Raw genomic sequence first — 21,669 nt, 5'->3', positions numbered from 1 at the left:
AGACTTAAAATGGAGCGGATTATGGTTGCTGGGAGCCAATGAAGGTACGGAGTAGAGTGAGGTGAGTCTGGTTGATGAAAGGATGGCATAAATGAGCTCGTGGTGATGGGAATTCTGTAGCTGAATGGTACCCAGGACAGCATCAGCATCATTCTCATGTGCTTCTGTAGCTTTTCAAGCCTCTCCCACTGAGGAGAACTGGGTAGAAGAGATCTTTCGGCATTATCTCATACAGCTGTCTGTGTGGCTATAATTATCTCAACATACAACAGTGAGTACTTGTTTCCCACTTATCTCTGTGAAAATCCTCTGTGTTTCCCTCAGTTGTCGGAACGTGGAGCCGAGGAGGGAACTTCCTGGGTTATGGTTTCATGTGCCATAAATCCCAGACACAGCACGGCATTCATAACCCATCCCAGGTGATCAATGGGTTTTGGGCTTCTCAGTTTGAAACACAGAATTACTGTTTATGGTGCTTGCTAAGCCTGACCAGCCAATTCCAGGGCTCAATTCAAGCCATGTGAATTCCCACAGCCACCTGCCACCCAGTCATTGTCTTCCAGCACATGCGGCTCCTAAGGCCTGATGCATGTCCGATGTGAATGTAAATGTACTATGAAGTGTAAATTGTACACTTAGAATCTTCAAACGGAAACCACCTCGTCCGTCCTGAGCTCACTGTGAGCACACAGACCGGGCCGACTGAATACACACAGACTGGGCCGACTGAATACACACAGACCGGGCCGACTGGATACACACAGAGTGGGCCGACTGGATACACACAGACCGGGCCGACTGAATACACACAGACTGGGCCGACTGAATACACACAGACCGGGCCGACTGAATACACACAGACCGGGCCGACTGAATACACACAGACTGGGCCGACTGGATACACACAGACTGGGTGTGTATAAGTTTTGAATGAGCTTCCTCTGCTTCTTTTTCCTTTTCAGAAACGCAGCCACAGAATCAGCATGGTGGGGTTCTGTGGCCCCAGCACTCAGGTCAGGGCGAGCCTTGCAGGTGGAAGCAGGCTCAGAATTCGTTTCCAGCAAGCCGCTGGCAGTCAGTTTTTGATGAATGGAAATCAGGGAAGCCACACCTTCCTGAAGAGACTTAAGTGTTTTCCCGTCTCAGTTTTTAGAAGGAAGGATCGAGTTCCCAGCTGAGTCCCCTCAGACCCCAGATTTCTGAAAAGCACTGAAGGGTGAAAACTGCATTGACTAAGATGAAATTTCATTTTAAAGATGGAATAATTTAGAAGGGGGCTGGAAGGAGTCTCCGCATTGAGGGAAACAAAATGTCATTTTTACAAATATGACAAGAAAAAAAGAGCTGGAGCAGATTCTTGTTTATGACATGCTTGCCCGGGCTCCCTTTGCTTCTGCCAACTCAACTAATTCAAGGCAGATGTGAGAGGGTTCCAGCAGAAACAGACACGGGTTTAAAGCCCCCATGGGTGCGGTGGGATATATTAAAGGACAGGAGAGAGCCGGGAGAGCTCCTCCCTGGTGCAGCATTAAACCAGTACTCACGTTAAGCAGTCAAGCATGGGGCACAGGCCTTTAATCCCCGCACTCAGGAGGCAGAGGCTGATGCAAGGAGAACCCTGGGTTTGAGGCCAGCCTGGTCTACAAATCGAGTTCCAGGACATCCAGGTTTATAGGGAAACTGCCTCACAAAAACAAACAAACAAACAAACAAACAAACACAACTCACAAAACAAAACAAATCCAAGCAAAGCAAATGCCACTCAAAAGCACCTGGGCAGAACCCTGAGCGCAGGACCCAACATGCCCTCCCCACCTCTCCCTTCAGCGCTTGAAAAGATGTGAGGATATTAGTCCCTTATCTGATTTAGAATAAAAATATTAAAAAAAAAAAAAAAAAGAAAAGATGTGAGGAAGAGACCATGCTAATGCCATGAGCAAGAGTCCCTTCCTGGCAGCAATAGGGTTACATCTCTCATGTCCCCACATCGTCCCACAATGCTCCTCAACCCCAGGCTTCCCCACAAACTGCATGGCTTCACAAGATTGGCTGCATTCTTCCCAAAACAACACTGTAAACAAACCATGTTAATGTTGCCGAGCTCAGACTCACGAATATTACTGATAAGTAACTGTTGCCATTGTATTTTGCAGACCCCTCTCTTCCCAGCCACCACCCCTGCTACAACACTGCTATGGTGAATATTAGTATTTGCGTCTGCATCCACACTGCTCTCAGAGCCGACCCTGAAGAAGGAATATCTCACAAGATGGAAGCAGCCCATAAAGGCCTAAGTGGAAGCTGGGCAAGGCTGTGTACACCTCTCAGTCCCTACTCAGGAGGGAGATGCAGGGGCATCTCTGTGAGTTCCAGGACAGCCAGGCCCACACAGAAAGACTCTGTTTCAGAAAAGCAATAAACCAACCAACAAGACAAACCACCAAACCTAAGCAAAAAGCTGCTTCGAAACATTCTGAGGTCATAACTGAATGGTGCGGGGTGCAGGAGTGGGATTCAGGGGTGGTGGAGAGTGGGTGTGGGGGAGGGTGGCCTCCTACAATAACATACACCTGTGCAGCAAACACAGCACTTCAGTCAACACAAGCTAGGCCTAGTACTAGCATGTGAGCAAAGGTAAGATTAAATACTTAACACTGAGTTTTCTTGATTTCTTAAAAATTAGGAGGGCCTTGTGGGTTGTGACTTGGCTAGCTCCCTTCTTGTAGAAGGTTCTCTAGAGTCTGCAGCCATCCCTCTTCCCTCTGCTGACACACATGATCTAATTTTACTGCCTACTTATAACTGTGTTTAGAGTGGGTTGTGAACACACTCAATGGTGTACAATTTATATAGATGAAAATTCAAAAACCATTTCCCTCCCACCAAATGCTGGCCCCATCTCTCCATTAGAATCAGCCTGTTCCATCTGTAAAATCTAACATGGAATATTCCTTCTTTTTCTGAGTCAGACACTGTTTCCCCACATGTTTACACTTATCCAATTTCTTCCAGAAACCCAAAGGGCAAGGCAAGTTCTTTTTCTATGACAATCCCAAGTCCTGAGTGAGCTGTGATGTCCCAGGCTCTCTAGAGAACCTGAGTCTAAGAGGGCTGGGGCCATCCTCATACTCTGTGTGCTGGGTGTTGAAGCATGGGACCTGGCTCGTCTTTCACAAGGGGAATGCAGCTTCTCACCCAGGATACAGCCACACCCACACCAGAAAACCCCATGCTCGTGCAGAGGAAACCTCTCCAGCATGGATGCTCTTTCTCCTAAGGTCAGCATAACTGAGTGGGCTTCAGCAGGCTCGAGGATGTGAGTCTCCTTACATGTTCGTAGAGCTTCTTTTTGAAGGCCTCCCTCTGCAGGGCCCGGTCACACATGATCTGCAGAATGCGTTCTGCCAAACCCACGGTTCTCATACAGTGGTGGATTCTTCCAGGTCCAAGGCGGCCTTGGGAAATTTCAAAGCCCCTGCCTTCACCTGTGAGGAAGCAAACAGAACATGAAGATGCCCCAGCCAGTCCTTTTACCTACATAAATGGGAAAAAAAAAAAAAAAAAACAAGAAAAAACAAAACAAAACTGAGCTGCCGTCAATACAAACTGCCTTCTGGTGTGGAAAGAGTCAATTCCAACATTGACTAAGCAACAACATTCACTAAGATTGGGGTGGAGGAGAGATTTGGATTCCAATATAATGTAAGGACTGTCTCTTGAGTAGAATATCAGCTGCTTTATCAGGGCTGCATAGCATCAAAGGTGGATGAGACACTGCCCCCGCATTAGGGATCCAGGGCTCAGAAATAAAGGACATGGTTATGGTGACATGAGACAATGAAAGGCAAAGGAGGGACAGATTGTTCTCCATGGTGATCCCAGGGCATGTGTGTGCGTGTGCGTGTTGGGGGGTGACGAGAAACAAAAACACTCTTTGAAGGTTGGGGAGATTTCATTCATGCAGCGAATGAAAAGATGGTGTCATCCCAAGCATGTAATGAACAATTAAATTTTATTCTTTTTATTCTGTCTTGGATCTAAATTCAAATAAAGTGTCAACATTTTCTTAAAGCCACCAGGGAGCCCTTGACCACGCCTTCAGCATGTTGCTCTCAACTGGATAATGTGTGTACTCAGTTATGTTTCTTTCTGACTGATATAAAATATAAAACTGTCCTTAAGCATTAAAACAAAACCGTATCATCCCAATAAGAAAATACATGAAGTGAACATTTTCCTTGATAACTGGGAGAAGGTGGAAGGCTTCTAAACTAGGGCTGTATCTTTCTCAGATTGGTAATACTCACCTAGTATTAAATTGCTGGCAGGAACGCGCACGTGATTAAAATGGACCTCCCAGTGCCCGCCATGCACATTATCTATACAACAGAAAACGACATTTTTTTTTTTTTTTTTTTGGTTTTTCGAGACAGGGTTTCTCTATGTAGCCCTGGCTGTCCTGGCACTCACTTCGAAGACCAGGCTGGCCTTGAACTCAGAAATCCGCCTGCCTCTGCCTCCCGAGTGCTGGGATTAAAGGCATGCGCCACCACGCCCGGCTCGAAAACGACAATTTTATAATGCAAAATGATTTGAGCAAAGAAGTTATTATAGACAGTGACTCTGCTATAAAGTCTAATTATTTAGTGAGAGTAGCATTTGAAAGATATTGTGGACATTCCAGGGTCAAACTCAACCCTCAGCTGCTGCAGCAAATTTAACTGCTGGTGTCGCAGTCTCAGAAACTATTTGATATGGAGGTTTTAAAATCTGTCATCTGAAGTTGCAGAGTAATGGAGACAGAGGACTGGGTCCCGCATGTGCATCATGGATGCTGTCAATTTGATTTATCCATCTGCTTCATTTATCCCCTAGAGCAGACTCATTGTATCACCAGGCATTGATTTCCAGAATGAGAAAATAAGAAACTCCAGCTGCCGTACTCATTCTCAGTCTTAGATATTGACTCTTTCTCTACCTCCTCCGCCCCCCTCCCCCACACAATTGAACTTTCCTTTCTGAGTATACAAACACACATGCAGAGAAGCCTGCCAGTTAGTACTGTTCCTTGAGGACAACCTGCCCTTTCCACGGAGTAAACAAGAGGGCAGGAAGCTGTGCTGCTGCCCGCTTATCTGCTGTCTGGACCTTCCCTAGCACACTGAAGAGCTTGTGGGGCCAGAGGGATCTCTGAAGGTGCATGTTATGCACACGGCACTGCTGGCTCCCTTCAGGGTTTCCGCGGACTCCGTCTTCCTGCGTGGGATGCGTGGATTCTTTACTGAGTACCTACCCATGTAGCCAAACACCGACAAAGGCCTTATTAACTCCACTCCAGGTGTGTCCATCGGCACGAGGATCATGCTGTGCTGTCTGTGTCTGGACAAAAGAGAAACAACATGGAGAGACTGCTAAGAGTTGAGGGGATCATCTTCTCTGTGAGAGCAGGTGATGGAGGATGGCTGGAATAGTGAGCACATGAAAGACACACTAAGCCTGGGCTAACACAGGCTGGGATAGAGAGCAGATTGAGGCAAGGGTTCAAAGGCGAATGAAACCTGAGGCTGCTCACTACTCAACAGTGCTAGATGACAACTGTCATCCAAGTTCAGCATTTGAAGGCAATTGCCTTTAATTCAGACAGCTCTGAACATTTACATTTCTCTCCCTCTCTTCTTCAGTACCAATGGCTGACCCTTGCACCTGACAGACACCCACTGAACACTGAAAAATTTAATTTCTAACTACTTTATCCAAACATCTTTCAGATTCATAAACACTTTACCCTTCACCCCTCTTCTTCTTCTTCTTCTTTTTTGTTTCACTACATAACACAGGCTGGCCTGAACGTTGTGGTGGAGCAGGCTGGACTCTGATCCTTCTGCCTCCTCTGCCTCTGAGTATTGAGGTTTCAGGCCTGCACTGCCAACCTCAGCAGCTCCTCTCTCGAATGCCTCACTCCCTAGATGGTTTCCCAGATGGATCTTGACAGCAAACACTTGGGATTCAGACATATGTTAGTCATTGGCGTATCTTGTACCATGGTAGGATGCCCACGTGGTACCATGTGAATGGGCAGAACGACAGCTCATCTTGGCTCATCCCTGGCTCATCTTCCTTGGTCCTCTCCATCAGCAGTGCTTTATTACCTGGATGCAGAGGGAGACTCCGTTCTTCCCAAAACAATGGCGATTTTGCACTTGGGATTCCCAGCTCCTAGGAACAGGAGAAAAGGGGCAGAGAGAACAAAGGGAAAGCTCTTATGTGACAATCTACTCTGAAGGTTCTATGCCCTTCAAGTTTATTTTTACTCCAAGAAAAAAACAAAAGGAGAGACTTATTTCATTCACTAAAATGATAACACTTAGTACATGCTGTACATCATTCAAGAGAAAGGATTAGACAAGGACAAGATTGGACTCCATTGATGAAAACTGTTGTGCCAAAATAACCAGATGTTAACGAAATGTGAAACAGCTGTGATGCTTAAGGCAGAAGTGATCGTGCCTTGTTTATGCCACTGTAAGCATTAGCTCTCCCGAAAGGCTGTACAGTTTTATATGTCTGGTGTAGTATCTTACAGGTTCTTATCCCATCTTTAAAGATTTATTTATTATTATATATAAGTACACTGTAGCACTTGGGATTCCCAGTGTTGTCTGTCTTCAGATGCACCAGAAGAGGGCATCAGATCTCATTACGGCTGATTGTGAGCCACCATGTGGTTGCTGGGATTTGAACTCATGACCTTCGGAAGAGCAGTCAGTGCTCTTCCCCACTGAGTTATCTTGCCAGCCCCTGATCCCATCTTTAAATGGTAAGGTTATTTATTGGTTTATTAAGGATGAAAATTAGACAACAAAGTTATTCGTTTGAGTCTTATTTATCATACTTTTAAGGTCTGTGAGAATTCTTCCTTAGGACCTTGCAAAAACACACGGAAGGGCCAATGAGATGACTCAGAGGGTAAAGGTGCAGCCAAGAGTGACAAACTGACTCCTGCAAGTAGGTTGTCTTCTGACAACCATACATGCACTACAATATCATACATACATGCACACACACACACACACACACACACAAACACATACACACATACATATGCAAGGTGAGGGTGCCACCAGAGAGAAGATAAAGCTTGGGATGGTGAGGTTGGTGGGAGCTTGGGGGGTGGGTATGGGCCTTCAGAAAGAGGCAGCCTGCTTTTTATAGCATCACTTTCATCTGAAGCATTGCAAGGCCCCACACTTGGGTCAGTGGCTCTCAAGAAGCCACAGGGTGAAGTGGGCACAATTCTGTAGCTCTTACAGGCTTCAATCTAACTGAGGAGACACTAGGAAAACAGGGTACTATACACTGGAAACAACCCACAAACTAAAACTGAGCTGAACGCTTTTCTAAAACCAATCTGGGAGGATTCAAAATGGCAGAATGGTGTCTGCCTTCCAACACCATTGGAATTCTCACTGAAATAAAGATGTAAAAATACAGTGAAGGCAAAATTGTAGAGAGAAGGAAACAGAAGAAGTGAAGCAGGATTGGAGCATTGGTGGCCACTGAAAGATGAGATTCCATTATCTGGAGAACATATGAGGGCAAGAGGACCAGGGAAATTGACAGAGACACAGGTGTCTAGACCATGACACAAGATCCTACAGAGCAACAGGGCAAGGAAGTTGTGAAAGTGGCCAAGGACATAAATAGGAAAATGAAGCAATATTCATTCTCATTAGAATGATACTGGGAAGAGGAACATACTGAGTTCACCACACAGAAATCAAATGACTTCACTCTGACACTGGGAGGCTGGAGTCAAAGCCAGCATCCTATCAGCCCAACGTCCCATCAGCCCCCATCAGCCGACTCTAAGGGATCTGAGAGCCCCCCCAGTGAGAACCGACTTAAGGAGTGCTACACAGGAAAGAAATGTGCCTGGGAAATAAGTCAATGCCAGTAACAAAAGAAACCTTAACTTTGCCTCCTTTTCTCATAAGAATAAATATAATATTTCAAAATATCAGTAACAAAGTGAAAATCCTAAAAGGTTTCAGAGAGAAGAAAACAAGGCACCTAAGAGGAAGGAGAATGGATTCTTGAGATCCTTTTCACAAACTGCAAGGGATGCTGGATAAAAAGACCATGACCAGAATTCTATACCTATCTCAACTATCCACTTTTGTGAGAGCAGAATAAGCATACACACCAGTGAGTAAGATTTGATAATTTACCAGGCATACTTACACTTTTTCTCTCTCAAAGAGTTAAAAATCTAATCAAGCAAATTAAAGGAACAAATAAAGAAAAGGAAACCAAAATATTTTTTAAAAAGATAGTATATCTTACACTGAAATGTACCTATAAAACAAACAGACCAGACTGGAGAAGAAACACTGGTGTCCATAGAGGTCTCTGGGGAAAAAAAAAAGCCAGTCTGCAGAATTAAAGGAGCATGTCTGGAGTGGAAGCTTATAAAAGCAAATGATTCAATTAGAAAATAGCAATCAGAAACTGTAAGATATCTAATGTATACATGAAACACAGCCCCAATTCCAAACAAACTATACTGTGGAATGATTTTAAGTGTTAGGAAGCTGAACTAACAGACCTCAACAGTAGAAAGTCTCTTTGGAGAAGCCAGGTGGTTTGCCTTGCACTGCTACAGAGGCTCATGGAATCTAGCAGGACACTCGGGCCAACACTGAACTCACCGCAGAGTGAGTGCTAAGTGCTGGTTTTGAAAGTTCAGGGTCACTCTGGGTCAATTGTAAGTGTGGTCACAGGAGAGAAACCAGTGCTAGTGACCTGGGACATGCACAGGGATAAGCTGTAGTTGACACAGGGATGAAGGAAGGAAGGGATAAAGATAGAAAAAGAGGAGAAAGAATTCAGGACCTTATACTACAGAAGGGATCCTGAAGAGACATCATTACACAGGAATCAGAACTCTAAACTCCATTTAAAGTTTCTCTGTGGCTATAGCTCTGGCTGTCCTGGAACTCTCCCTGTAGACCAGGTTGGCTTCGAACTCAAGAGATTTGCCTGCTTCTGCTTCCCCAGTGCTGGGATTGAAGGCATGTAACACCACACCTGGTACTAGAGTTACACTTTTAAGTTGGAATTATTTCTTGAGTTTTTTTATTTAATATTGAATAGATATAAATCTATTTAATTTTAAAATGCAGAGAGTTATAGTAAGAGCAGCCAAATTATCACCCTTCCAATTGAAGGGTAGATAACACCATCTTGATTGTGTTGATGGAGAGTGGGGAGAACTCGGGTCACCTTCAACTAGAGTGGAAATCAGAAATCTGCCACTGCTCTCCTCCAGGGCACATGCTGCCATGTGGCAGGACAGGGATGAGCAGGCTGGGAGATCTTATGTGTTACCATTGCAACTAGACAATAGGAACTTTAAAGAACATATTATCACAGCTAAGCAGAGTGTGAAATCCCAGCACTGGGGGGCTAAGGTGGGAGCATCCGGAGTATCAGACTAGGGTGGGCTACATGGTGAGACTGTTCAACATCACTCCCTCAAAATGGTTAAAGAAAAGCAAAGCACATAAACAAATGATAGAGTCTGACTAGACGAGGAAGTCCAGATCTGGGTTTCTTTTCATTTCCCAACTTTCCTTTATCGGAACATAAAACTCACAACAGTGGAGAAGTCCTTTCCTGCTAGAGGGGCATTTCCTTACTTACAAGTTATTATGTATAATTTCAGAAACCCTACATGCATGTTCTGCCTGGGAAATATTTAAATAGATCTTAAAAACACAAAATGGTTTTTTATCTGTGAAAGGGAGGGTTTGGGGAAAAAGGCAGAGAGCCTAAACTGAGTGGCTCCACTCATTCTCAGGCTGGCATCAAATCAAGGGCACACCTTGACTTGTACTTGAATCACAGCTCTGATGTCTCTATAGTCACAGCCACCAAAACTGTCTGAACGCAGTCATGGAGGCACACGCATGACTTCTCTGGGTGACTACAAAGGAAGGTGTCTTCAAACTAACTGAAATAGGAAATTTAAAAAGCAAAACTGGCCAAAGAGATGTTACATTATTATTAGGGAATGAATATGTTAAGCAAAAATTTCTTTCTCATTTTCCCTGAACACACGACTTATTGTCTACATTTTGTGTGCAATAAAATGTGGAACCATTTTTCCAGCCTTCTGGGCATTTGCAACACAATCTTATTACTAAATCCAATTGTTTCAAATACAGTGAAATGGAAACTATTATGTTAAAAAGCAATGAGTGTTTTTCATTAAAAGAAAAAGGCAAGCACTTCCCTGAGTATAAATGAGGAAAATGTGAAGCGACTGAAATAAAACATGTTGCTAAGCCTCAAGTAGTCTGCTGAATTAGTGCTGGCATGAGACTTTGGTCCAGCTGAGCACACTCGCTCTGTGTCAACCAATGCCATGGCTTAAATGTTAAATGTCCTCTCATGCCCCTGTGTTTAAAAAGAGTTGGTGCCAAAGTGGCACTGACAGGAGGCAACAGAACCATTGGGAGATAGTGTTTAGTGGACGTCATTAAGTTATGTGGGGCAGGGCACCATGGGACCCTAGACCTGTCTCCTACCCTGTTTGCCTCATGGCTACAAGTTAAGCCAGGAGCTAAGTGCTTTACTCCGACATTACCTCCCACCTCCTCCTCCCCATCCCGGACCCCTCCCATTGCCATTCAGCATCTGCTCCAGGGTCGAGAGCAATAGGGCCCATGTGGTCATGGATCGGAGTCTCTAAGGCCATGAGCAGAAAGAAACCTCTCCTCTACACTAATTAGCTCAGACTTTATCTTAGTGACAGAGGGCTGACCAGCAAGACCAACAGGAAGCAGGAGCTCTAGTATTCTGGACTTTGTTTTAAATGGCAACCTCTCTCTGTCATTGTGGATTGTAGCTAGAATTCCTTATCTGAAAATACTCAGCTGGGAGAGCTTTCCCCTTTGTTTGCCCGGACTCTGTAACCATGCGAAGTTAAATGCTGGTGCTGCAGTCTGGGTTCTTAACCACGGAGCAATTTTTCCAGCCCTCGTGAAGTCATGCTTCCATTCTGAGACATTACTTTAATGTAATGAGTAAAATGTTTAATATAATGGCTCACTTTGAATTCTTCAATAATATTTTTCTAGTTCAAGCCAGTACCTAGAGGTCCATAAGCCATTCTATGCACCCCATACAATACACCACCTCCTTGGTGAGCATACGGCTGAAGACAGCAACAGAGCACTGACAGGATTTGTGGTTCATTTTCATTACAAGTCTTATCAGAAACTGACTTCAGAAGTGCAACCTGGGCTGGAGATGTGGCTCAGGGGGTACAGTGGTAGTCTAGCATGCATGAAGCTCTAGGTTCAACTCCAACACTGCATAAAAGTAAGTAAAATAAAACTGGGAATGGTAGCACAGGCCAGTAGTCATAGCACTTGGGAGGTGGAGACCGGAGGATTGGAAATTCAAGGCCACCCTGTGTCAGCAAAACAACCTGGCACAGTCTCCCCACCACTCCTGGAGCTCTGACTCACAGCCCTCTTTTTCACTATTGAGAATGTGCATCCTCTTCCCCCACCCCTCCCCTGGCCATGTCTCCCAATAGCATGACTTTCAGAATGGAAAAGACTTGGGCACTTTGTCATATAAGCCCTCAATAGATTGCAGATGGAGAAAAAACATCAGGCAAAAAAATTCTTTAATTTTGCCTTATCCATTAACACATAGAGAGTCACTTGGATTCTAAAATACAAGACTTGCCTCTTTTGCTGATCATTAAGTAGAGGAAGTCAGGGTAAATATACGATAGATAAAACTTAAAATATTTAGTAATTAACCTCCCTGATTCTGAAGACTGAGATGCAAATCCTCGCATATTTGTGTCAGCTTCCCCAAGCTCCAGGCTGTGTTTGGCAGGGTCAGCAGCAGCTGGGACACCCTTCTAGAGAAGAGAAGCCCTCTTTCATGTCATTTTAGTCACTGAACAGGATGCACAATGTCAGAAATGAGACAGGCTGTACGAAATGCAGAGTCCAGGGAACATCTCGTCATATCTGCGTGTCACAGGCCTTTCAAATGAAACCAGATGCCTCAGATAAGGATGTTTGCTCTCAACACAGACTTGTACTGAAAGATTGTTCAAGTGCCAGCATCCAGTCAAACTACAAAATACATTCCCCTGATGTCGGCTCGTCAGCTTAACCTATCAGTCTCTTAACTTCACACGGTCATCAATCAAAGGTCAGTTTCTTACAGAGAGAAAGATGGAGCTAGCATTCTCATGACCGTTGTGTATGTGATCTGAACAGTGTGCGAACACATGGCATCACACAGAGCACAGCCAGCCACCGGGAGTGAGGCCATTCCTTCTAGCAACATGGACTTTCTGGAGCAAACAATACTTAAGTTTAATTTGGCTTCAGCTCTAATATTAATGATTCAAGTCAGGATAAAAAACGGTATGAGTTAAGAAACATCTTATAATACAATTTCCACTTGGAAACGTTTATAATCCAACCCCAGGCTTACAGGGAAAAGTCACCCAGTGTGTTTTCTCAGAGCTCACGCCATTTTTATCGGGGAAAGTAGATCTTGGCACACAGTGAACTATCTTTAGAAAAATCGACACTTAAGTAATGATTATTTAGTAAGTGTTAACTTCTGGTGTAAATGGATCGAAATTAATTCCAAATAGATTAGAGTTGAAGTTTTCAAAAACTGAAGAATCAACCTACAAACAACTATGAAAAATAATGTTTATAGATCTTTGGATTGGAATGTTGAAATTGAAAACTGTAAGTGAAGTTGCACTTGCTAGTGTGTGCCTGTAAGCCTAGCACTTGGTTTGTGGAGGCAGTAGGATCATGAGTCCCATTTCCTGAGTTCAAGCCCAGCCTGGGCTATATGAAGCCTCTGCCTCAAAAAAATAAAACAGACAACAAGAAAGATAGAAACAGATAAACAACAAAAAACAACAACAAAGGAAACTATAAATGAAAGTAATAAAAAAAGATCAACTTTTTGTCAATATAAAATTATTTTATATTACAAAATAAAGCTAAATACCAAAAAAATTGGAAAAATATTTCCGCATTTTAGACAAAATATTTTTAACATCTCTTTAGAGTATTAAAACTACTTGAGAATCAGTGTAAAGATGAACAATGGGCATGTTTGCAAAAGAAGAGATAAGAATTAAGGATGTTTTTCCAGCATTAACATTTACCAAACCTCAAGTGAAAGCAGGAAAAACAGCAACAATGAAATGGCACGCACAGGTCATGTCAAAGGCAACATTACAGGAGCTTGTGGCTCGCTACCCCACATGTGGCTGGCAGGGGCACAGTAGGAAGCAGAGGCCAGTGTATGGACTTCACAGAAGCAGGGAGTTAGGGAAACAGGCACTTCCACAGTAAAACCATTCCTAAGGAATACAAGTTGGCAATGCCCCCGGAAATTACAGACTCCCTCAGTCTCTGGCCCTCCCAGCCAATTTCTATCATCTATATTTATCCTGTAAATACGGGTGTCCCTCTGTGAAATGGCAGGGGCATAAGAACACTGACTGCAGCAGTACTGATTGTGAAGAACACTCAGTCAGCTCCCAACAGGACTGTTCAAACATGCTGTGCTGAGCCCATAACACAGGCTCTAAAGGGACGCAGAAGCTTTCTATGCACCAGCGCAGAAGACTTCATGATTATGGCTACAAGGAAATCATGCTAACACTGTCTTTAGCATTGAAGACGAAAGAATTTTTATATACATATATATTCTGTATGTGTGTGCATGTGTGTGTGTGTGTATATCTATATCTATATCTATATCATTACAGTCTTCAAAGTTTCTAAAATTAGATTGAGTTAATTTTTATCACACTGTCTACAAAGTGAGACTCACAAGGATTCTGAGAAGAAATGAAAGAGAGATTAAGGGTGGGGGGAGCCAACAGAGGAACATCAAGTGCTCTGAGGATGCTCACAGTGGGGATGTTCTTCTCCACCCTCTCACTTCTGGTCACTGCTCTTTCTTCCTTCCTTATTTGGTCCTTATTTAATTGCTTTTGGTTTGAGTCAGGCTGTCACTGCATAGCCTAGACTTGTGATCCTTGCCTTAGCATCTAGATTGCTGGGATTCCAAGTCTGAGTGACCACACCCAGCTCCTTTTCATATGTCGTCGAAATTTCCTGTTACCACCAAGTCTCCTAGTTGTATCTGAAGAAATGAAAGCCCAGCAGAGCCAGGGTCTCTTCACCATGACTCATACATAGGTGGGACTCAGAGCATCATGCCAGGAGCCCTTTATGGCCTGAGGGTTGAAGTTTGAAGAAAATGATTTTTTTTTAATTTTATTTTATTTATTTATTTATTTATTTTTTTGGTTTTTCGAGACAGGGTTTTTCTGTATAGCCCTGGCTGTCCTGGAGCTCACTTTGTAGACCAGGCTGGCCTCGAACTCAGAAATCCGCCTGCCTCTGCCTCCCTAGTGCTGGGATTAAAGGCGTGCGCCACCACGCCCGGCGATTTTTTTTTTTAAAATCAAAAGCTATAAGGATTATTACAGAATTACAACTGGTTCACAGGACAGGAATCCAAATTATAAGAAAATACATAGTTTCTTAGGGTAGGGTAAACAAGGATTTAGGAGGAGAGATATTCAGCACACACAGAGCAATATTAAGACTGCAAAACAGGTAGCATCATGGCATACCAGAAATGTGTCAGAGATACCATGATAAAATGGAAAAAGCCTAACATTGAACATGTAAGTAAGAACTTTAGCTCTGGAATCAAAATGGAGGATGTTGCTCAAACTGACTATTTCACTGCTTTGTGAGTTTATTATCTGACAGGCTGGCATCATGAGGAAGTTACCATCATAAATGCTTAAAATACAGAGTGCAAGACAGCTGTGGAAGATAGAAACTATTATAAAGTATTAGGAGTGGGGTGTGAGGTATGTTGGGATCATCCTAGTTAGCTTCAGCTGTCACCCTGACAAAGCCCAGAGGCATCTGAGAAGGAATCTCAGGGAAAGATTTCCCAGATCAGATTGAAATATGCTGATGGGCATGTCTGCAGGAGACCGTTTCCATTGTTAATGGACGTAGGAGGGTCTGGCCCACTGTGGGCGGCACTATTCCCTGGGCAGATGGTCCTGTATAATCATGTGCTTTAACCATAGTCACCCCCTTTTTCCATTCCTGTTCTCCTCTCCCACTGGTCCTCTTCCTCTTCCCAGATACTCCCCCACTGACCTTCAGAGTCTATATAAGAGAATATAGGTTTTTCTTTCTTTTCTTTTCTTTTTTTTTTTTTTAGGTCTAGTTAATCTTGCTTGAAATAACCACAATTCTTTCCAGTTCCCTAAAAATGACATGTCTTTCTGCTTTATGGCTGAGTAGAAGTCTACTCTGTGTGTGTGTGTGTGTGTGTGTGTGTGTGTGTGTGTGTGTATCTCAAATCTTTTTCTCCTCTCTTCTTCCCTTCCCTTTCTTTCCTCTCTCTTTCGAGACCAGGTCTCAAAGAGCCCAGGCCAGTCTGGCCTCAAACTCAAGTGCTGGGATTCCAGCTATGAGTCAGTATATCTTGCTTATAGGGGACTGAGGACTAAACCCAGGCTAGGCCTACATACACTCTACCAGCTAAACCACTCTAACCCTACATTGTCTTTACCTAGTCATGGATGTGCTTGTATCTACCTAGTAAAACTGTCTTAGCTTGAGCCTGGGAAGATGGCTCAGCAGTTGGGAACACTGGCTGCTCTTTGAGAGGACTTGGGTCCATTCCCCCATAGGGCAGCTCACAATTGTGGCTCCAGTTTCAGCATATCTGACTGCAGACACACAGGCAGGCAAGATACCTACAATCATTAACAAAGGAAACAAACGGCATTAGCCCCTGCTCAGAAGCACAGACTCTGTGCCTCTGTTAGGAACTTCTCTTTCAGTAACTTCACTTTGATGCTTAACGCTGACCATGGTGGCCGTGGGTTCCTTACACCTCAGCAAATGACACAAACCTAGAGCTAAGCTGTTTTAGCTGCACTGGGAGGATGCTTCCTATCAGCTACACAGGTCGAGGCTACCTTGACTCCCAGATATACCCTGGGGGAAATAAAGATGAAGGCACATGCTAATGAGATTTTTTTGCTTGAACAAACATTAAGGGAAAAGAAAAGACTTGGATCTAAAATAACTTCTGCAGGTGGACACCAAGGTCAGCTTTGCATGAGAAAATGGGACAATGGTATGCAAATGTGAGGTGAGTCTCTGAGGCCTCACAGTCTATTGAAACCCTCTTCCTTCTCTAAGGTGCTTTTGTTTGGCAGCCTGGGAAAACAGCCTCTCCAAAGGGGAGTTTGGAGGTTCCTATCTGGCCCGTGAGGAAAAGGTTCTAAGAAAACAGGAGAAAGCCACAAGAAATGAATACTTTGGACCACAGAGAATCCTGCAGTGAGCCAGGGCTCTTCTCCAGTAAAATAGGAAACTGAAATCGCATTGAATGGAATCAGTAAGTCCTGCTGTAACTGCCTATTTTAGTTTTTCAGAAAGATAACTTTATGGGTTAAAAATCATTTTAGTTTTCTCTCTTAGACAAAATAAGTCAGTCACGCATTTCTGGAGCTTCTCCCCCTCCTCCCTCCCCACTCCCACCCCCACCCCCACTCCCCTGGGCAGGGCCTATGGGCACTGGATGTGGTTAGTGCCTCTCTCTGGGCTGACCAGGGGTTGGTGAACCACAGGCACTCTCTTATTCCATTCAGCTGAGTGGAAACGGGCGATCCTGCAGTTTGGGAGCCAGACTGGAACTCCTTCCATCTGCATCCCAGGACATTCAGGAATTTGGATGGACTCCACAGGAAGGCTTTACAGAGCACTTAATCAAGGGCTCCGGAGGCTACGTTTCAGGAAAGCTCTCTTGGATCCAAGATAAAGGCGGGGTGTAAAATAGAAAACAAGAGTTGCCTGACTCAGAGAGGTCCTCTGATTTCCTCTGCGCTCCAGACGGCACCTCTCCCAGCTTAAACAGGTTGGTGCCTTCTTTTTTTTTTTTTTCCCCACCCCTTCTTTTGATCTGAATGTGCATTTCTGAAGATTTTTTTTAAGCCCAAAGATTTTGTATTTTTAGCTCAGTGGAAGATGGGGGACTTGGTACAGGAGAGTTAAAACAGTTATGTGTACCTGCTAAGACCATCTCTACATTGTACATGAGTGTACCAGGAAGGAGACGCTATTTCAATACCATTGCTGGCTTGTACCGTGTTGTCAGGGAGCAGACAGGGCTTACCAGATCATTGCTTTCTGTTCTTTAAAATAATTTTCTTTTGTCCTTAAAATGATTATTAAAAGCATTTAGAAGTCTTCCTACATGTCTGCAGAAGGGTGCTCACTGCAAACAGTCTCTCCCTATTCTAACTTTCTTACACTGTTAGAAAGTCATCCTTAATCTCAAATGCTCGTCCTTCTATTTTATTTGGCTCTATTACTTTTTGACATCAAGTTAAGATTTCTGGATAACAGGAAAGAACAAAGCTTATATTGTGTTAGCAGTTAATTCATAAACTGTGGAGGCTGCAGAAGTCTTCCTTGACAGAGCTTTTGAGGCACCTTTAATTATGGAACAGTCCTTGCGGACTGCTGGTACAAAGTTTCTGCATAATACAGAAACTCCCTCAGGACCACATTCCCCAGGGAGCCTCCTCTGTGCTTTACTCATTCAAAGAAGAGTGAGCAACTTTTTTTTTTTTTTTTTGAAGCTGAATGTTCTTTCCTGTACTGTTTTGAAATTCTGTTTTCATGATTGATTCTGTAAGACCTGAGTTCTTTGAAGGATAAAAATAGTCAACTCAAGATAGAGGTGCTAAAAAAAAACCAAAAAACAAAACAAAAAACAGTAATAAAAACATGGAAAGTCATTATAATATTCATATTAGATTTGTGAATTCTGTGCAAGTTTTTCTTGTGCACTGCACTGTTAATAGCCAGCATGTGATTCCTGAGTGTGAGACAGGAAACATATCGCCCATCCATTCTGCAATAACAGCTTTATATGAGGTGACAAAACCTTTAGAGCCTGACAAATATTTAGTGAACAGTTAGAGTGTCCCAGGCATGCTAGTGACGCTTCAGTCACAGCCAGAACTCAAACTGTCAGGCTTCAGACGACTTAGAGCTCAGAAATACATTTTCTCCACAGGATGGAGTCAAATCTTTGCTTGAGAGTCTTCTGGGGAGGAAAAGTCCAAGCTAACTTACTCTCAGTGGGAGGGCAGCAAACATTGCTGGGTACAGGGGTGGGTGAGAGCAGGAGAGGCGTGTCCTGGCATGGCAGAGTGTGTCAGCAACAGCTGGCAACTCAGCACGGTATGTCTACTGTGTGGAGCATGGGGAGGAGGCGGTGGCAGGAGGGAGCCTTGGGTACCATTCCAAGGAGCTTTCGGTATGTCCATCTCCGGGAAAGTGAAGTAAGTGCCTTCCCAGCAAAGAGCAAAGCATGACAGTGGTAGAATGGCAAACTAGAGGCACAATACCAAGAAGAATGTTTTGGACAAACAATTGTCAGATTCCACATAGAAAGAGAGCAGTATTAAGTGGTGGTGGTGGGGCAGTAAGGAGGCTAAAGCAGTAGGATTGCCAGTGATCTTACAGACTAGCTGGAACTCAGGAATCTAGGTAAGCAAGAAGTTAAACATGGTGCTAGTTTTCAGTTTAGAGGGACCAGGGGACACAAGTACCGTCAGACTTAGGAGGAAAGCTAGCTAGTGAGGCCTTCTTGAAGCAAAGTCAGCCAGTGACTCCATGCCAATCAATGCCAAGCTGATTTATTTAAATTAAAGTTATAAGTAACTCCAGAATAAAAAAATTAAAACATTTCTTTTTCAAATCCGTAAAACAACTCATTTTACTTTATTATAGATATACTCCACAAGACTTAAGTTATATCTATAGAACGTTAATTAACATATCTTCTGCTCTTTGCTTATATTCTGTATTATAACCCAGACTGGTGACGCCATGATTACAGTGCTGGCTGCACAAGGATGAGGACGAGCGTTTGGGTCCCAGTATGTGTGTCAATGAGGGGGGCCCTGCAGCCCATCCACAGCTCCAACACATACAAGGGGCAGAATAGATGTCTGCAGCAAGCTGGCTAGTCAGAACAGCTCCGCTGGTGAGCTCTGGGTTCAACTGAGAGACCTTACCTCAATAAATGAGGAGACAGTAATCTAATGACTTGACACATCATCTTCAACCTCTAGATACATGCACACACATGTGCACTCATACCCACACACGTGAACACACACACACGCATGCAGACCACACACACAAATGCATACAAAAGCACAAAGCAACTCATATTACTTAAAAGTCTTAAAGTTTACCTAGGATTTAGTGACTAAGGGCTGGGATCCTGTCTGTTGACCATGAACCAATGCCATTTCCAAGATGTGAGAGCTAGGCTCACACATGTGACAGCCACAGTATACTCTCTAGAGAGAACACCAGCCACGAACTGGGCAAAAGCTGCTTCCTTTTACGCAATGCTGAATGGGGTGCTTTGTGTTCTTCTTGTCATCCAGCCCGGTACCATGGCTCTGGAGCAGAACCAGTCAGTGGAGTACTATTATGAGGAGAATGAGATGAACTACACTCACGACTACAGCCAGTACGAAGTGATCTGCATAAAAGAAGAGGTCAGGCAGTTCGCAAAAGTCTTCCTGCCTGCTTTCTTCACGGTAGCCTTTGTCACCGGGCTCGCAGGGAACTCCGTAGTTGTGGCGATTTACGCCTATTACAAGAAACAGAGGACCAAGACCGATGTGTACATTCTGAACCTGGCTGTAGCGGACTTGTTACTTCTGATCACGCTGCCTTTCTGGGCAGTTAATGCAGTTCACGGATGGATTCTAGGCAAAATGATGTGCAAAGTAACGTCAGCCCTGTACACGGTAAACTTTGTCTCTGGGATGCAGTTCCTGGCTTGTATCAGCATTGACAGATATTGGGCAATCACCAAGGCCCCCAGCCAATCAGGAGCGGGGAGACCCTGTTGGATCATCTGTTGCTGTGTGTGGATGGCCGCCATCTTGCTGAGCATACCCCAGCTGGTTTTTTACACAGTGAATCAGAATGCTAGGTGCACTCCCATCTTTCCCCACCACCTAGGAACATCCCTTAAAGCATCCATTCAGATGCTGGAAATCGGCATCGGCTTTGTGGTCCCGTTTCTCATCATGGGAGTGTGCTATGCCAGTACCGCCAGGGCGCTCATCAAGATGCCCAACATTAAAAAGTCTCGCCCCCTCAGGGTTCTGCTCGCGGTGGTGGTGGTTTTCATTGTCACCCAGCTGCCCTATAACATTGTTAAGTTCTGCCAAGCCATAGATGCCATCTACCTGCTGATTACCAGCTGCGATATGAGCAAGCGCATGGATGTCGCCATCCAAGTCACAGAGAGCATGGCGCTCTTCCACAGCTGCCTCAACCCCATCCTGTATGTCTTCATGGGGGCCTCCTTCAAAAACTATATCATGAAAGTGGCCAAGAAATATGGATCCTGGAGAAGACAGAGACAGAACGTGGAGGAAATTCCTTTTGATTCTGAGGGTCCTACAGAGCCAACCAGTTCTTTTACCATTTAAATATAAAACTGCTCTCTGCCTCTGCTTTTTGCTTGGAGACACACACACACACACACACACACACACAAGAGTGATGTTTCCTCCTCAAATAAAATATTTGTGCTACACCGAGATCCAACCATCAAACACCAAATATTGTTGTTGCAATTTATAACAAAGAAGGAGTAAGGGGTGGGGCGGGGTAAGGAAGACAGACGCCAGAGAGTAAACAAGTGGGCAAAGTGTGGAAACTAAATCTAATGACAGGAAAACAGCTTGGCAGGAGGGAGAAACAACGCATTGTGCCACAAAGAGGAAGTCTGTGTGTGTGTGTGGGGGGGGGGGCTCTGTGTGTGTGTGTGATGGGAGGGGGGTGTTTTGCATCTTCACCACAGTGGTGGTTATTCAAATCTGACAGCAACTGTAATTCTGTAATATAAAACCCTGGGTAATGCGTGCTCACGACCATCTTGTACTATCTCTGTAACTTCCTGTGAGTAAACAACTTCACAATAAAAAGTTAAAAGAAGAAACATCATGCTGTGAGCCTAGCAACCTAAAACCAATTAATAAAGAAACTTACGCTAAGAGAAATTTATAATTATTTGTAATTATTTAAATTTTAATAAGTTCTTTCTGCAACATTCCAATGCTTAAGTAATCGCAACAAAACTTACTCTTTTTATTTTTTGTTTGTTTCTTAATTTATAAGCGATTTTATAACATAACATATAAGAAAGAATGGCAATTAAAGAAAAAGGCCAAACCCATAAAGATGTTCACACATCCTGGTAAGTTCCTATACATGCCATTTGCTTTCATGATGTCACCAAAGAAATTATCCAACTACACCACTGGGTTCATCACACATATTCTAGAAACCAGCCTTAAAAATCATTGTTATCTAGAGTCTAATTTTATAACTTCCTAAAGAACTTACCCATGTTTGTTGGCCATTACTGAGAACTGATGAACAAATATATTATACTATGTATAAAGTTTACTTTTCACTTAAACACTTGTAATTAGGCAATAAAATATGT

The 21,669-nt window shown here is 43.7% G+C and overlaps 2 protein-coding genes across 2 annotated transcripts in view; one reads left to right on the top strand and one right to left on the bottom strand.

The window, feature by feature from the left end:
* Acad11 (acyl-CoA dehydrogenase family member 11) overlaps positions 1-21,669 on the bottom strand; it is a 58,474-nt gene that overhangs the window by 8,815 nt on the left and 27,990 nt on the right. Inside the window, exons 14-17 of the mRNA XM_021171802.3 lie at positions 6,150-6,216; positions 5,294-5,379; positions 4,308-4,379; positions 3,331-3,485 (exon numbers count right to left, since the gene is read on the bottom strand). Of these exons, the coding sequence (XP_021027461.1) occupies positions 3,331-3,485; positions 4,308-4,379; positions 5,294-5,379; positions 6,150-6,216 (380 nt within the window). The remainder of the gene's footprint in view (positions 1-3,330; positions 3,486-4,307; positions 4,380-5,293; positions 5,380-6,149; positions 6,217-21,669) is intronic.
* Ackr4 (atypical chemokine receptor 4) lies at positions 16,792-21,159 on the top strand. The gene is made up of 2 exons (XM_021171804.3): positions 16,792-17,031; positions 19,586-21,159. Exon 2 carries the CDS (start codon positions 19,595-19,597, stop codon positions 20,645-20,647), a length of 1,053 nt encoding a protein of 350 aa, XP_021027463.1. The 5' UTR covers positions 16,792-17,031; positions 19,586-19,594; the 3' UTR covers positions 20,648-21,159.

The sequence above is a fragment of the Mus caroli genome, unplaced genomic scaffold (genome assembly GCF_978045245.1).
Source record: "Mus caroli unplaced genomic scaffold, Mus_caroli_1 scaffold_11, whole genome shotgun sequence".
NCBI lineage: Eukaryota > Metazoa > Chordata > Mammalia > Rodentia > Muridae > Mus > Mus caroli.
Note: the sequence above shows the minus strand (reverse complement) of the source record. Positions and strands in the feature narration are given on the sequence as shown.

Coding starts and splice junctions, on each gene's coding strand:
- Ackr4 (XM_021171804.3), top strand. CDS start 19,595: ATGGCTCTGGAGCAGAACCAGTCAGTGGAGTACTATTATGAGGAGAAT.